General features: G+C 34.9%; 3 protein-coding genes across 5 annotated transcripts; all 3 read right to left on the reverse strand.

Moving 5' to 3' along the window:
* Positions 1–6,565: 6,565 nt before the first annotated feature.
* Positions 6,566–10,068, reverse strand: LOC115955222 (G-type lectin S-receptor-like serine/threonine-protein kinase At4g03230). 2 transcript variants are annotated; one of them, XM_031073288.1, is made up of 4 exons: positions 8,631–10,068; positions 7,953–8,164; positions 7,013–7,861; positions 6,566–6,871 (listed from the first exon to the last, which is right to left on the reverse strand). In XM_031073288.1, the coding sequence occupies exons 1-3, from the start codon at positions 8,725–8,727 to the stop codon at positions 7,718–7,720; spliced, it is 453 nt and encodes a 150-aa protein (XP_030929148.1). In that variant the 5' UTR covers positions 8,728–10,068; the 3' UTR covers positions 6,566–6,871; positions 7,013–7,717. The 2 variants fall into 2 exon arrangements, with proteins under 2 accessions (XP_030929148.1, XP_030929149.1); XM_031073289.1 differs by lacking the exon at positions 8,631–10,068 and adding an exon at positions 8,311–8,614.
* Positions 10,069–10,877: 809 nt separating this feature from the next.
* On the reverse strand, positions 10,878–13,472 carry LOC115955221 (G-type lectin S-receptor-like serine/threonine-protein kinase At4g03230). 2 transcript variants are annotated; one of them, XM_031073286.1, is made up of 7 exons: positions 13,462–13,472; positions 12,737–12,856; positions 12,412–12,629; positions 12,104–12,314; positions 11,761–11,998; positions 11,489–11,639; positions 10,878–11,379 (listed from the first exon to the last, which is right to left on the reverse strand). In XM_031073286.1, the coding sequence occupies exons 2-7, from the start codon at positions 12,795–12,797 to the stop codon at positions 11,077–11,079; spliced, it is 1,182 nt and encodes a 393-aa protein (XP_030929146.1). In that variant the 5' UTR covers positions 12,798–12,856; positions 13,462–13,472; the 3' UTR covers positions 10,878–11,076. The 2 variants fall into 2 exon arrangements, with proteins under 2 accessions (XP_030929146.1, XP_030929147.1); XM_031073287.1 differs by lacking the exon at positions 13,462–13,472 and having other exon boundaries at positions 12,412–12,623; positions 12,737–13,100.
* LOC115956797 (G-type lectin S-receptor-like serine/threonine-protein kinase At4g03230) lies at positions 13,227–15,684 on the reverse strand. The gene is made up of 4 exons (XM_031075086.1): positions 14,777–15,684; positions 14,225–14,542; positions 13,462–13,723; positions 13,227–13,242 (listed from the first exon to the last, which is right to left on the reverse strand). The coding sequence occupies exons 1-4, from the start codon at positions 15,462–15,464 to the stop codon at positions 13,227–13,229; spliced, it is 1,284 nt and encodes a 427-aa protein (XP_030930946.1). The 5' UTR covers positions 15,465–15,684.
* Between the last annotated feature and the right edge of the window lie 221 nt (positions 15,685–15,905).

The raw sequence follows: 15,905 nt of genomic DNA on the forward strand, positions 1-15,905 counted from the left end.
CTGGGTTTGTAGGTGGAAAGGCCAAGCCTTTTAGGCAGCCCAAAGTCCAAGAAGAATGGGTACGGTTAGGTCTATTTTTCCCTTTATTGAAATCCTATGAATTTAGAATTAACTGAGCCTTTTAAACATGAATAAACTCATGATCAATAATAAATCCATTCCAGTGCAGTAGTGCGGGTTACATATTAATTTAAGTTAAAGAGAGAAATACCATTAATCTCTAGTTTGAGTGGTAGTTTCTTGGAATAATAAAGCAACAGCAAGTAAAAGCACTTTTTTACTTTCTTTAGAACAAAAAAGAAAAAAAGAAAAAAGAAAAAAAAGAAGGTTAACTTTAATAGCAAGCGGTTGGCAATACGTCAAACGGTCAAAGGTCTTTGCCAGTCCACTAAATCGCGTTTCATTTTTAATTTTTAGTAGGCGTAAATGCACTTTTAGTCCCTAGATTTTGACTTTTTTTTTTTTTTTTTTCATTTTATTCCTTACATTTTAATTTTACCACTTTTAGTCACTAAATCAATTAACGCATTCCATTTTGGTCATTTCCGTTAGCCCACTACTGGAAATTGCTTAGGTGGCAGACAGAACTATTAAAATAATAATAAAAAAATTTATTTTACTTTTAAAATGCCACATCAGCTTATAAATTAAAAAAAAAAATTATTTATTAATTTTAACTAAATTAAAAAATTGATCGTTTAAAAAAGAAATTAAATTAATTAAATTAAAAACACAGATCCTCACTCTCCGCTCTATCCCTCTCTTGCTCTCTCTCCCCCACCCCCACACCCACACTCACGATGATGACCGCCAATTCTAACTGCTGCAAGCTTCCAATTTCACCTCACCCGACCTAGAAGACCAATGCGGGTTAGGTCAAGTCTATGTGTACAACCTCCCCACAGCGTTTAACGCAAAGATTCTCGCAAATTGCAACCGGTTAAACCTGTGGACCTCACGTTGCAACGCTCTAGAAAACAATGGGTTAGGTTTGATGGCAACCGGGCTGGTCGGGATCATGCCGAAGAACCTATCTCTAGCATGGTACTAGATGGACCAATTCATTTCGAAAATCGTTTTCCACAACCAGCTCTTGAAGCACAAATGTTGGGTTATGGAGCCGGAATCGGCTATGGCATTTTACATTCCGTTCTATGCTGGACTCACGATGGGGAAGTATCTGTGGTCGAATTCGAGTGAGGAGGAGCACAATTAGGTTGGAGGTTAGGTGAAGAGAGAGAGATCGTAGATCTGGGTTTGCTTACCCAAACGAAAATCTCTAATGATCTCTTTCTCAGACCAAAATCTCCCTCTCTCTTTCATCTTTCTGAAGCTCTAAAGCTCTAAAGTCTCTCTTTCTCAGACTGTGGATTTGGAAAAATCTCTAAAGCTCTCTCTTAGATCAATGGTTGTGAAGTGGTGGTTGGTCCGGTGGTTGGTGGGGGGGGATCGTTGGATGGGTTTGACGTTGGTATGGGTTGCAGTGGCTTGATGGATTGATCGGTGACAGTGGAGGGGCTGAGGTCGGCAGTGGTTTACCTCCAATCTCTCATAGATCAGTGGGTTTCTATTAGATTGGTGGTTTTAAAATTTCTGGTTTTTTTTTATGGGTTTCTCAAATTTGGGTTTGAAATTTATGGGTTTGTTTCTAGGTTTGATGTTTGTATGGAGGGTTTTATTTTTCATGTGATGTTCTGAGTTTGCTAGAGATTGAGGGTTGGGTTTGGGTTTGTGTTCTTTGTGTTTTGAATCTTTGAAGGTTTTTGTATTTTGTAGATCTGTGCCCTTTGATTTTACGTGTTCCATGTTGGCATGTTCTTGATTTTTTTAATTTCCTCGACAACCAAACATATTATTTGAGGAAAAACATGAACATGTTCTTCATGATGACTGGGAAGAACATAATGTAAAGATTTTTTTTTTTAATTTAATTTCTTTTTTAAATGATCTGTTTTTAATTTTTTTTATTTAGTTAAAATTAATAAATAATTTTTTTTAATTTATAAGCTGACGTGGCATTTTTAATAGTAAAATAATTTTTTTTTTTTTTTAATAATTCCATCTCGTACATAAGCAATTTCTGGTAGTGAGCTAACTGAAAGGACCAAAATGGAACGTGTTAATTGATTTAAAGACTAAAAGTGGTAAAATTAAAATGTAGGGACTAAAATGGAAAAAGCCAAAATGTAGGGACTAAAAGTGCATTTACGCCTTTTGAGTAAAATACCATTTTGGTCTTTAAATTTTATCAAAAAAAATTTTTTATTCCTAAACTTTAAAAAGTTTGTTTGTTTGTTTGTTTGTTTTTTTTTTTTTGTCCTTAAACTATTGAAAGTTCATCTTTCATCCTTAATGGTCAGATTCTATGCTAGTGAACTCTTGTATTATTTTGTTTTATATAATACTAGTTTGTAATCCCATGTATATATATGGATACACATAAAGATATACAATAAGATGCATAATATAATTTAAATACTATTAATAGTCATTTTTATATTTTGTTAACTCTTTAAAAAAATTTATAAGGATATTATTAGGTATAAAATATAAATTGTTCATGTTTTTTTCTAAAATTATTGTAAAACACTTTTTTTTTTAACAATTTATTTATTCTAGACTCTTTGGTTTTTGTACCTAATAACTCACTTGAAATATTTATGATATGATCCCATATTTGATTCTAAAATTTAGAAATAACATTCTTTAAAAATAAATAGTTTAGGACACATAGTGTAAAATTAGAACTCTAATTTAAAATTCTAATTTGTGTTTCTCTTAACTTGTTGGTAACAATAAAGAGCCAATGATACATGCGATTTTTTCCCTACAGTCATGTAGATTGGGGCTGATGAACACCCATATTTTAAAGTGGTTGTGGCTGCTACCGTCCACTCATCTCCTTCCGAGAATGAACGTGTACATAATTTCGTAATTACTTCTTTGACCTTCCATATGATAGAATGATACCAGCCACTCACATTTTCCACATTCGATGAATATAGTTTAGGACTACACGTCCTCTAATTAACCTGAAATTTGCATCTTGTTTCCCTATAACAAAGATTTTCACGTTCAAAATATTATTAGGTGTTGAAAAGTTTAACTTTTAGTTTTTGTTTCAGCTTTTCTTGTTTTATTTCTTTTTTTTTCAATAATCTAATTTCTCGTTTTTCAAAAATAAAGTAGCTTTTAACTTTTTGTAACATATTTAACATAAAACTTACTAAAAATTATATTTTTTGATAAATATTATGCAAATAAGCTATCAAAATTAAACAATTCACAAATGAAGCATCACTCTATATACTCACCTAAGATTCATCCCTATTTGAGGGATTGTTATATATTCCCATTACACCGAATACCAGTTTGTCCCATGGTATATTTCATAGAGCATATATCCCAAGAGCTTACCACGGCATGCATGGTCTCAATTGGTGTGGCATGAGTAAGAAAGACTTACATAGTTTCTTGAATTGTAATTAACAAAAGTTGAAGAACATTAACATTGTTTTGCCCGATGTCTAATATGTTCATATACTAATATTTATGCTAGGCCTAAAGCCTTATAATTCAATTGACACATTTTAATGCTTTCAATGAAGATATCTAAAATTAAAATCTCCACCCCCCCCCCCCCCCCCCCCAAAAGGCCCCCAACTATCCTTTTGGAGAGAGAGAGAGAGAGAGAGAGAGAGAGAGAGAGAGAGAGCATATGTAATGGGTTCTCTAAAACAGGACAACAGCCCTATATGAAAAATAAAAAAAATAAAAAACCCACATTTACTTCCCTAAACATTAGCCAAAATACCATTTTGCTATATAGTGCCCTTGTTCATTCGTTGAGAGAACAAAAGAAAAATAAAGAAAGGAAGATGGAAATAATAATAAATATTTAAATAAATTGAATATAGAATAGAGAATCATGTGTATATTTTGAAAAGTAATTAGTTAAAATAGGAAAAAACACTACTTTTTCTCCACACACACAAAAACAAATGCTACTTTAGTACACCAAAAAGGTACTATATCTATTTTAGCATAACATTTAACAATACATCCTATATCCCAACTTCTATTTTATCATTATGACACATTAAAATATATTAAAAATATACCCGCTGGTATAAAAAAAATACAAAACCTAGCCACCACCCACAACCCACCAGTACTACAAAATGCAAACCCATCACCACCAAAATCAACCAAACATCACCCAAAGTTAACCCAATCACCATTGGCTACTATAAAAACAACCCAAAACCAACCACCAAAAACCCAAAATTAGATCAACCCAAAATCACCAAAATCAACTTAAAATCCAAAGAGTGAGGTCAATAGAATTGGTAGCATGGCAAGAGGTAGAGAGCGAGAAAGGGATGGTTGAGAGAGGGATAGAGGCAAAACAAATAGACAAGTAGGTTAAAAGAGAGAGAGAGAGAGAGAGAGAGAGAGAGAGAGAGAGAGGAGAAGTGGAGAATTGATGATGAGAGAGGAGAGAGAAAATATAATAAAAAAACTAAGTTAAAAAAAAAATAGCATGGTGCTACAGTACCCTAGTTGTAGCACCATGCTATTTTTTTTAGGCATATGACACATCTAATGTAGTTGGTCTTTTGGTGTTTGGTCATTGGTCATTGGTGTGCTAAATGCTAAATATTTAGCATTTAGCACATCTAATGCTAGTGCTTGTATAACTCATTTAAAAAAAATAAAAAAGAAGAAGAAAGCAAAAGTGTTAAAAATTGAATGCTAGAAGCCACCTAAAAATCGAAGCAGGCACATCACACACACCGTCCACCTAGATGAGCCGCTAGTACCAAGAAAGGTTAACAAGAAAAAGATTAAGATGAAGAACACTAAGATGAGCACTGAGAAAATGTCTGGAATTAAATTTTTTTTTTTTTTCCTAGGATTAAGATGGAGAGATAGAGAGAATGATTTTGTGTGTGTGTGTGTGGGGGGGGGGGGGTGTTTGTTCTTAGAGATAAATAGTCTCTCTTTTGGCAAATTTCAAGAGGTAAAAGTTAGATTTAATGAATTTGTCTAGTATTAATTTAGATTTTACCAAATTTCAATAAATGAGTTAATGAATTTGTCTACTATTAATTTACATTTTAATTTTATTAGGTGAGTTTTGTCTAATTTTAATTTTGTCTCTTCACCTTCATCTTCAAGAAAATGGCCTTATTATTATTATTATTTAGGTAAAGGCCTAAAGAAGACTTAATTTATCTCAAAAAAAAGAAAAAAAAAAAAAAGAAAAGAAAGAAAGCCTTAATGAAAATGTACACATACATATATTATATTATAGTATTAGTTAAAAAAAAAAGGGCCTTCTATCATTTGGGGCCCTTAGACCATTGCCACTGCCTATATGCTTGGATGTCATTAACACAATAGAAAGTGTCAACCGGTTGAACTATTCTTGAAGACCTTTTTAAATTTTAATTACTCTATTAAAAAAAATTACGTAATAAACTTTTCTTGATAGAGTATAGGATGAATGAATTTTATTCAGCAGAGAAGCTGATGCAGAGCATCATGTATGCATACAAGGGCAAGTAGTTGGGTTTCAAATTCAAGTGCAAGCACTTATGTTACAGCGTAAGTCCCTCATTAGATAACTACACCACTGCTAGGTTGTTGGAAGCTTCTGGAAGGAATTTGGAAGTTAAGAAGATGACTGATGCATATGCGGTTAGTTACAGTGATGCAGATGTTACCAAACAGCCCTCATATTGTAGTTTCAACTGAGTCCCGTACAAGTATAGATTGATATTTCAGTTAGTTCTTAAGACGGTTAATAAACAATACTTTAACACTAAACAGCCAACTAGTGACAATTATGCAGTAACGGTTGTATAAATAGGTATATAGACTTCATTTTTATGCTTGATTGATTTTGATTAGTGAATTGATTGGCCTAAGTGCTATTTCGAGAACCTTGAGTTCTTTGTAGAGGTGTTATCCACCTGTTCGTTGTTCTAACCACCCCAAGCCATTTTCCTAATGAATTAAATAGAACATATAAATACAAGAATTATGTTAATTCACGTCTTCTAAAACATACAAGAAGTTCTTTAAAATAGCAATAGTCCAACCACAATTTAAGACATTTCAAATCTTATCCATTCAAATTCAAAACACCACTGCAACAAACATGGGAAAGGATTTATAGTCACCTGAAGTATCCAGCAACGGAAATAATTAAGGAAAAATATTTACTTTGGATCCGTTTGGATTGAACTTATTGTTGCTGAAACTGAAAACTGAAAACACTGTAGCAAAATAATTTTTAAATGTGTAAATAGTATCGTGGGACCCATTTTTAATATTTTTTAATGTATAAACAGTACTGCTACAGTGATAAATAGTGACAAAATAGTATATGAACAGTAAAAATTATCTCTAAACAGTAAAATCTGTCTCTCCTTAAACGCGTGAAAGCGAAAATAATAAAAAAAATAAAAGAAAAGGGAAAAACGTGGACGCAGGATTCAGCAAACGCTGAATCCAAACCCAAGCTTTATAAAGAGAATAACAAGATTCATGAGCACCGTAACCATGCATCATCGTCCTTCTAGACTATTCGTTAGTTCATTATTTGATTCCTGTCTACTAAAAGAAGTTGAGCTGGATTGGTCTCTCCTTATGGAAAAGGCTGGTTGTTTGGGAGTTGGAAGGTTCACAGTTTCACCATCAAGCATCTTGATAATAATTGACATGGTGGGGCGATCACTTGGGTCATGTTATACACATAAGAGACCAATATTTAGGCACTTCACAAACTGATCTGCAATGCAAGTTTCTCGTAGGGTCTCGTCCATTAAATCCAACAGCTGTCATCCGTCCACAATCTCCATGCCTATGACAGTAAACAAACATTGGTATGAAGTAAAAAATTACCAAAGCGTAGGTTATTAGAAAAATTAACACACCTACATAGCCTATAATGAAACAAAATATGAAGAGAATGAAGATGGTTATGAAAATTCAACACACTTACATAACTTAGAAGGCTCATTGCTTCTTTTGACTGATAAAAACCAATTTTCTTCTTTCCACTTATAATCTCAAGTAAAACTACACTGAAACTAAAAACATCAGATTTGATTGAAAAGATTCCCTCTAACGCATACTCTAGAGACATATAGTCATTACATCACAACAATTGTATAAATTATGATATTAGCAAGAAACTTCTTTGTGCATATTATCTAAACAAAGTTAGTAGAATGAAGATTTGCCATAATACATAAATAATCAGCTACAACAATCATATTGTGTATAGGAAACATACTAAGTTCCAGCTACTCTTGTTGTGTTTGCCTCCGTTTGTTTTCCACCAACAATCCTCGCCAATCCAAAGTTAGATATTTTGGGGTTCATTTCATAGTCTAGAAGAATATTACTAGTTTTCAAATCTCTATGAATGATCCTTAATCTAGAGTCTTGGTGAAGATAAAGAAGCCCTCGAGCAATTCCCAAAATGATGTTGTAACGCATCTCCCAGTCCAAAAATGTGCTTTGCTTTTGATCTTGTGTTTTTCCATAATTCCATTTCGCATTTCAAAAAATAATTTTAACAACTAAAATAAGAACTAAAATTAACATAATATGGATAGTAGATAAAGGAAATAGGTTTAGAAGCCAACCAAATAAGAAGAAGTCTAAACTTTTGTTAGCCATGTACTCATAAATTAAAATCTTTTCATTCCCTTTTATGCAATATCCATAGTCTAACAAGGTTCCGATGCTGAAGTAATACCACCTCGTTCTTAAATTCTTGTAGACCTTGACCTGAGACAAATGAAAGTCTCTTTACAGCAATTTCTTGACCACTTGGAAGCTTACCCTGTGACCAAAATTCCCAATACACAATATTACCATTAACCAAAAACTAGTTGACATGTACATTAATGACCACTAAATGTTGCTGAGATTACCTCGTAAACAGGCCCATAGCCTCCTTGTCCAAGCTTGTTTTCATCTGAGAAGTTATTAGTAGCATCTCGTATGCTTTCCAAATCATAAAAGGGTACATCTATTCCTTTCTCATCTTCTTCTTGGAACTCACCTGAATCTATTAAGTCTTGGACATAGCTTTCACTATATAAAATGCGTTGTACTCGATTTCTTTGGTCAATTTGTCTATTTTCTGAATTCAGAAGACACTAATCTATCTTAGTTCACATGTTAATTACATGGAAGAACTTGTAACAGGTTTTTTTATGATTCAATCAAACCCAAAATAAAATAAAATAAAGATCAACGTGCATAGTATGCATTTTGCAAAGTGCATACCTTGTCTCTTGGTCGTCTTCCTTCGCCATATGTAGATAATTGACATTTTCAATTATCGGCTCATCTTGAAAAAATAATTTGGTTATTATGTAGAACCATGCTCCTTGTCAAATTCATTATAAATAAATTTACTAAGTTGTTAGTACTATTATTGTGCCTCTTTAACATTTTGTATAGACTTGGGCTTGGACTATAAACAGCAGGCAGGTTTTCTAACCTTTCTACTTCATATTCAAGACGCTTTCTAGTTTTCCTAAAGTACAACACTACGATAGTAAATTCAAGCAAATTTATGTAAAATCGACCAATTAGTACAGTACCTATATCTGAAATTGCTACACGGATGGAGATGTTATAACCACCTTCATACTCCTCTTGAAGATTAACTAACTCCTGCTTCCAAATCCAGCATGGCATTTCTGAGCCTCGATTATATGAATAAGACTTGCAGTCGCAGTGTTTAAGTCACAACTCTTTGCATTCTGTTTCGTTTTCAACCCAAGACCTTTGTTCTAGGTTTTTCCCTATCTTCATCATCTTTAAGCTCAAGAAGGTGTTGCCACAGGACACCGAATTTTTTGTGCACCCATCTGAAAAATCTCCAGAATGCCACTTCTGAGCAACATATGGCTTGAACCCTGGCAAACATTTGCATTTCAATTTATTGTTTAAATTACAGCTACCAAAATTTCCACAAGCATTATACATGCTACAATTGTTGCTCGGCTCCGCATCGGACAAGCACCATGTCCCGTTTGTGTTCTGTACACAATACTCTATCTTCCCAGTAAAATTCATCACCAACCTTGCATTCTCAAAATCAGCATCATTTTGAACTTCCGTTGTTGTGAGGAAAGTGTATAAACCAACCGAGGTTTCCCAATAAATCGTCGTCCCCTCTTTGTTGGCGACTATTGCGTTCCGATTTCCGGCTGCATCTAGCATAAACGTGAAGTTCCCGCTTCCAGGGTCATCACGGCCTCTCCAAGAAGTCAAATTAAAGTTTCCATCCAACGACAGCGTCATGCCTGGAAGAAACGTATCAGCTGGATTTTCAAGGCTCTCCCATAAACTTGTCACATTACCATATTCGGATGAGTATCCGTATAGTACCAGGTTTCCAGAATCCGTGAGATTCACAATCGTGTCTGTAGTATTGCAGGATTCACCCCAATTATAACATTCCGAATTCCAATGAGCCTTCTCAGTACTCGTATCCATCACCTCGAGATTGCCATCTTTTGCAAATCTGAAAGCTCCAGCAGTAGTATTAATAAGCAGGTCATCTCGATTGGCAACCCATACAACTGTTTGCTTATCCCACTTGTACAATATTCCAACATATCTTTTGTAGCCAGAACTTCCAGCAGGACTAAAGAATCCTAATTCAAACTTTCTTCCAGGCGAAACTAGAGTTTCTTCATGGTTTTTAATCCACTCGCCATACCTCAAAGAAACTCTATCAGCACAATAAACATGAGAGGAACACAGCAGTACTGGTATGTACAAGATGAACATGGAACATAGCATGCAGTTTGCGGACCATCCCTTAATTACGGTGATTGCTCCCATTTTCATTTTTCAACTTTCTGTTACCAAAATGAAAAACAGCACACGCACAAGTAGAATTTTCTTTGTTGTTAGAAGCACAGCGTCGGTGTGGTTTCTGATCATCTAATTGCAGCAATTTCTGCTGTTTTGGCTTTCCTGGTACGAAAATGCCCTGATGTTCTTGCTTATTGACGCAAAGACTTCTATTTTCACTGAAAAAGGTTCCCATAAAAGTATGCAAATTGAAACACTTTTAACTGTTTGATTTGAATCCCTTCTTTTTCCTTTTCCTTTAATTGTTTTCTTTTGAAACCTTTTCTACTTTGCACGACAAAGCAAGAACAAAACAAAAATCGCTAAAGTAGTGGACCCAGTTCTTTCGATAAGGATGGTTCAAAGACAACATGATATGTCGAGTAAACAAAATTATTGAAAATAATTTTGATTAAGGAATTCTTAATTCTCAATTCTTCAAAGGCATGGCAGCATACTTTCATGCAGGAACAGAGTAAGCAATTCGCAATTCTACAAAAGTTCGATTTTTTATTATTGAAAATAATTTTGAGTTTTTTCATCTTTTGTCCTTTTCGTCTTCCATTTTTACTATTTGATTGTTTCGACTAATTAACTTTTATATTTCTTTGGTTTAGATGGAATATTAGATACAGTTATAAGGCCACCGTGAAACAGAACTCGTCTTTCCCATTACAACATTTCCAAATGGCTTCATATGACTGCATTTGAAATTATTTACAATGGAGACATGACATGTATGCCTATTCTTTATAAGTACACAAAGGGTACTTGTGAATAGCATTCTTTTGAATCTCTTCCTGTTTAGTGTGGCAGTGAACTGTACACCTTAAATGTAAGGCTGAGCTGACTGTACCTCTTGATGCAAAATCACAAATAATGCAGTTCTAGGCTTCAAAATAATAGGATTAAATAAATGAAGGCAGTTGGTCAGAGTTAGAGAAAATCAGAAGTCAAATAAATTACAATAAATACAAAGGAGGTTCAAATAGGAAACAATCAGACTTAGATTGGATACAATTTTATCACTTATCAGGGACAATAAATAAAAAAAGTATCAATATGACAGACAAGAAATATGCCTTAATTGTTCCTTTGAGAAGCATAGGAAGAATACTGGAAACTTCCGCAGGACTGATAAAGATAAAACAAGAATCATGAGAGCCCTTATGCTATCCACCATTATCGGCCTTCTTCAATGGTAGATGTTAATTCATTCCAGCTTTCTGGTTTAGTAGTAGAAGAAGTTGCACCAGAAAGGGATCTTCTTACAACATAGGTTGGTTGTTTAGGAGTTGGGAGAGTTGCAGTTTCACTACCAAGCATGAAAACCACATTCGACATTGTGGGACGATCACTTGGGTCTTCTTGTACACATAAAAGCCCAACGTTAACACACCTCAAAAATTCGTCTGCATTACAAGTTTCACGTATTGTTTGGTCCATTAAATCTAAAGCCTTGCCTTCTTTCCACAATTTCCATGCCTGGGACGATTTGAAATTCAAATTGGCATTAGGTAGAGTGCAGGAAATATAACTATATGTAATTGATGCAACATACTTTTTGTTTGGTTTACTAATGCAACATACTTACATAACCTAAAAGACTCAAAGTATGTTCTGACTGGTGAAATCCGGTGTTCTTTTTTCCACTGATAACCTCAAGTACAACTACACCAAAGCTGAAGGCATCAGACTTCACTGAGAAAAACCCATCCAATGCGTATTCTGGAGACATGTAGCCGCTGCACAACAAAAATTATTTATATTGTCAGTGAATTAGGGGACATAGATGGGAAAACTGAAAACTGCCATACAAAGTCTAAATAATTATCTTTCATAATCAACCATCTGCATCAAACTTACTAAGTCCCAACCACTCTTGTCGTGGTTGCCTCAGTTTGTTTGCCTCCAAATATCCTTGCCAAGCCGAAGTCAGAAATCTTGGGGTTCATCTCCTCATCCAGAAGAACATTGCTTGTTTTCAAATCCCTATGAATGATCCTCAACCTCGAATCTTGGTGAAGATAGAGCAGCCCTCGAGCAATTCCCAAAATGATGTCAAAGCGTATCTTCCAATTTAGTAACACGCATAGAGTCCGATCTTGCATGCCATTTTCCATTTCAGGACATTTTTTAGTAACCATTCAGATCCAAATTACTGATAAGTAAAAATAAAATAAAATAAAATTCAGGTTTAGAGTCTAACCAAATAAAAATGAGTCTAAACTCTTATTTGGCATGTATTCATAGAGTAACATTTTTTCATCTCCTTCTATGCAATAACCCAAAAGTCTAACAAGATTCCAATGCTGAAGTTTAGCAATCAAAACAACCTCATTCTTGAATTCCTCCAAGCCTTGCCCTGAACCACTCGAGAGCCTCTTTATAGCAATTTCTTGTCCTCCTGGAAATGTACCCTGAGAGAAAACTCCCATAACCATAAGCACCATCCATCATTAATTAGAAACTAGTAAACAAACTGCTATATTGATTGAGTACTAAAAAGGTTAATACCTTGTAAACAGGCCCAAAGCCCCCTTGTCCAAGCTTTTTTGTATCTGAGAAGTAATCTGTTGCTGCTAGTATACTCTTCAAATTGAAAAATGGTACATCTATGCCTTTTTTATCATCTTCTCTAAATTGGTCTGAATCTATCAATTCTTTGACACTTCGTTCACTGTCATACAGTCGAAATGCTGCGTTTCCCTGATTTCTTTCCCTGTTAACTGATTCTAAGAGATTAATCATAACTTCAGTCTCTTGCTAGCTAATTTTATGGAAGAAACCAAAATATTGTCATTTTGAAACAAGGGTATATGGTTGTTTTTGCACCAGTTACCTTGTCCGTTGGCCACTTTTCTTCTTCTCAAATAATACAAGTAACAGCATGCAATAACCATCAAAGTTGCAGTAATCACTGGGATAATTGCACGTAATAGGTTCTTTTTTTTGTGAGACACTGCAAGCTCGTTGTGCACAAATTCAAAAATGAAAGAAAACAATAAGTAAGATGAATACTATTGGGCCATTGTCAAGATAAAATGGTTGGGTTTCCCACCTGCATTCAATCTAGGTCTGTGATAATGCATATAAAAAATATTCATTTAAGGAAAGGAATAAGTGAGTGCCTAGAACAAACTATCTAGACATCCTACTGGCAGACGGGTTTCAAATTTAAGAGGGGTTTCTTATGATTTCATAATTATCATTGACAATATCGTTTTGAGTATTTATACTCTTGGCAACATTACAAAATTTATCGTTCATTAACAAAGCAAAATTAAATGTACAGGGCACACTGTTATCATATGGTGCATTAACATAGGATTCTAACCTGGAATGCAACTGAAATTAGAATCGTTACACGTAAGCAAGTAAAAGAAAAACCCCTGAATATCAGTCCTTAGCTAAATACACAAGGTCCTAACATTGTGCTTAAGCAACCATTATCACAGCTAGTAAAGGAAGAAAATAAAAAATCTCAGCAGGGGCAACATTAACTAAATCTTTATTTGTAATAAAGTAATTTTAATTTGCAATATGCACATGATATAGAATCCTAACCTTGTGTACAACTTAACTTTAAATGGCAATGACTGGTTTAGCCGCAAATTTCCTACATCCTTGACTTGGATAAAAAACTTTGATGTATTTTGATCGATACTAGTGACTCGATATGTCCCACTGAGGGCCTTGAAGCTAACCTGGCCAGAGGTAGTGTTGCAATTGAAACTGAAGTACATAGGATCACCACAATTTGAGCTAGTGCTAAGTGGATAAGGGATCATGTTTGTGCCACAAGGCTCACAATTTTGTACAGTTGGTTCTGCAGAAATATTAAGTTTCAAATAGTGAATAAACTCAAACAAATAGGACTTGGCCTTATATACATATAATGAAATTGCCTATCATTGCAATCCATCTGTCCACAAACCGACAGCCCATCATCCCATGGGCCATGGTTGACAGTTTATCATATACAGAGAAAAAAGGTTAACATTTTATTTTTGTTCAGTAAAGATAATTGATATTTTCATTTATCGGGCTCACCTTGACAAGATTTTGGTTATTATGTAGAACCATGCTCCTTGTCAAATTCATTATAAATAAAGTTACTAAGTTGTTAGTACTATTATTGTATCCAGTATCTTAAGAGAGTGGCTGTATCTTTAACATTTTGTATAGACTTTGGCTTGGACTATAAACAGCTGGCAAGATTTCTAAACTTTCTACTTCATATTCAAGACGCTCTCTAAATTTCCTGAAGTAAAATACTACGTTAGTAAATCTAAGCAATTTATGTAAAATCGACCAGTTAGTACATTACCTATATCCGAAATTGCTACACGGATGGAGAGGTTATAACCTTCAACATACTCCTCTTGAAGATTAAATAGCTCCTGCGTCCAAATCCAGCATGCCATTTCTGAGTCTTGATTATAACTATAAGACTCGCAGTCGCAGTTTTTAAGGCACAACTCTTTGCATTCTGTTTCGTTTCCGACCTGGTGAATTTGTTCTGGTCTTCCGCCTATATTCATCATCTTTAAGTTCAAGAAGGTATTGCCACAGGACGTCGAATTTCTGGTGCACCCATCCGAAAAATCTCCAGAATACCACTTCTGAGGGACATGAGGCACGAACCCTGGCAAACATTTGCATGGCAATTTATTATTGTTTAAATTACAGCTACCAAATTTTCCACAAAAATCGTAAACACTACAATTGTCACTCGGATGCACATCAAACAACGACCAAGTCCCGTTTGTGCTCTGTTCCCAATACTCTATCTTCCCACTAAAATTCATCACCAACCTTGCATTCTCAAAATCATAACTATTTTGACCTTTTGTTGTTGTGACGATAGAGTAATACCCACCATTCTCCAAGGTTTTCCAGTAAATATTCCCCCCTTTGTTGATGATTTGTGTGTTCGAATTTCCTGCTGTATCTAGCATAAACGTGAAGTTCCCAGTTCCAGGGTCATCACGGTCTCTCCAAGAAGTTAAGTTCATGTATCGATTCATAGTCATGTTTGGGAGAAATGTATCAGTTGGATTATTAAAGCTCTCCCATAGACTTGTCTCATTATCGAATAGCACCAGGTTTCCAGAATCCGTGAGATTCAGAATCCAGTCTGTAGTTGTACACGGATCACACCAATAATAACTATCACGTCCAGAAGACCAATGAACCTTCCCACTACTCATATCTAATACCGTGAGGTAGCCATCTGTTGTAAATCCGAAAGCTCCAGTGGTAGTATTGATAAGCGGGCTATCTCGATTGGCAACCCATACAACTATTTGCTTATCCGAAGTGTACCATATTCCAACATACCTTTTGTCTCTAGAACTTCCAGTTGGACCAAAGAATCCTAATTCAAACTTTCTTCCAGGCGAAACCAGAGTTTCTTCATAGTCTCTAATCCACTCACCATGCCTCAAAGAAACTCTATCAGCGCAATAAACATGGAAGGAACACAGAAGTACTGGTATGTACAAGATGAACATGGAACACAGCATGCAGTTTGCGGACCATCCTTTAATAACGGTGATTGCTCCCATTTTTCAACTTTCTGCTACCAGGATGAAAAAAAGCACACGCACAAGTAGAATTTACTTTGTTGTTAGAAGCACAGTGTCGGTGTGGTCGCTGATCATCTAATTTCAGCAACTCCTGCTGTTTTGGCTTTCTTGGTACTAAAATGGCCTCATGTTCTTGCTTGTTGACGCAAAAACTTCTTGGTCAGCAATTTTCACTGTGAGTACGGGAAAAGCTTACAAAACGATTATGCAACTTAAACCATTTTTACTGTTTAATTTGAATCCCTTCCTGGTCATTTTACTTTTTTTTTTTTTTTTTTTTTGACTTACAAAGCAATAACAAAACAAAAATGACTAAATTAGTGGATCTAGTTCTTTCGATAAGCATACTTCATGACGACATGATATGTCAAATAAACAAAGAAAATCATTCTATTACGGATTTAGGCCCCGGTTGTGCCA

Source organism: Quercus lobata, chromosome 8 (assembly GCF_001633185.2).
Source record: "Quercus lobata isolate SW786 chromosome 8, ValleyOak3.0 Primary Assembly, whole genome shotgun sequence".
In the NCBI taxonomy this organism is placed as follows: Eukaryota; Viridiplantae; Streptophyta; class Magnoliopsida; order Fagales; family Fagaceae; genus Quercus; species Quercus lobata.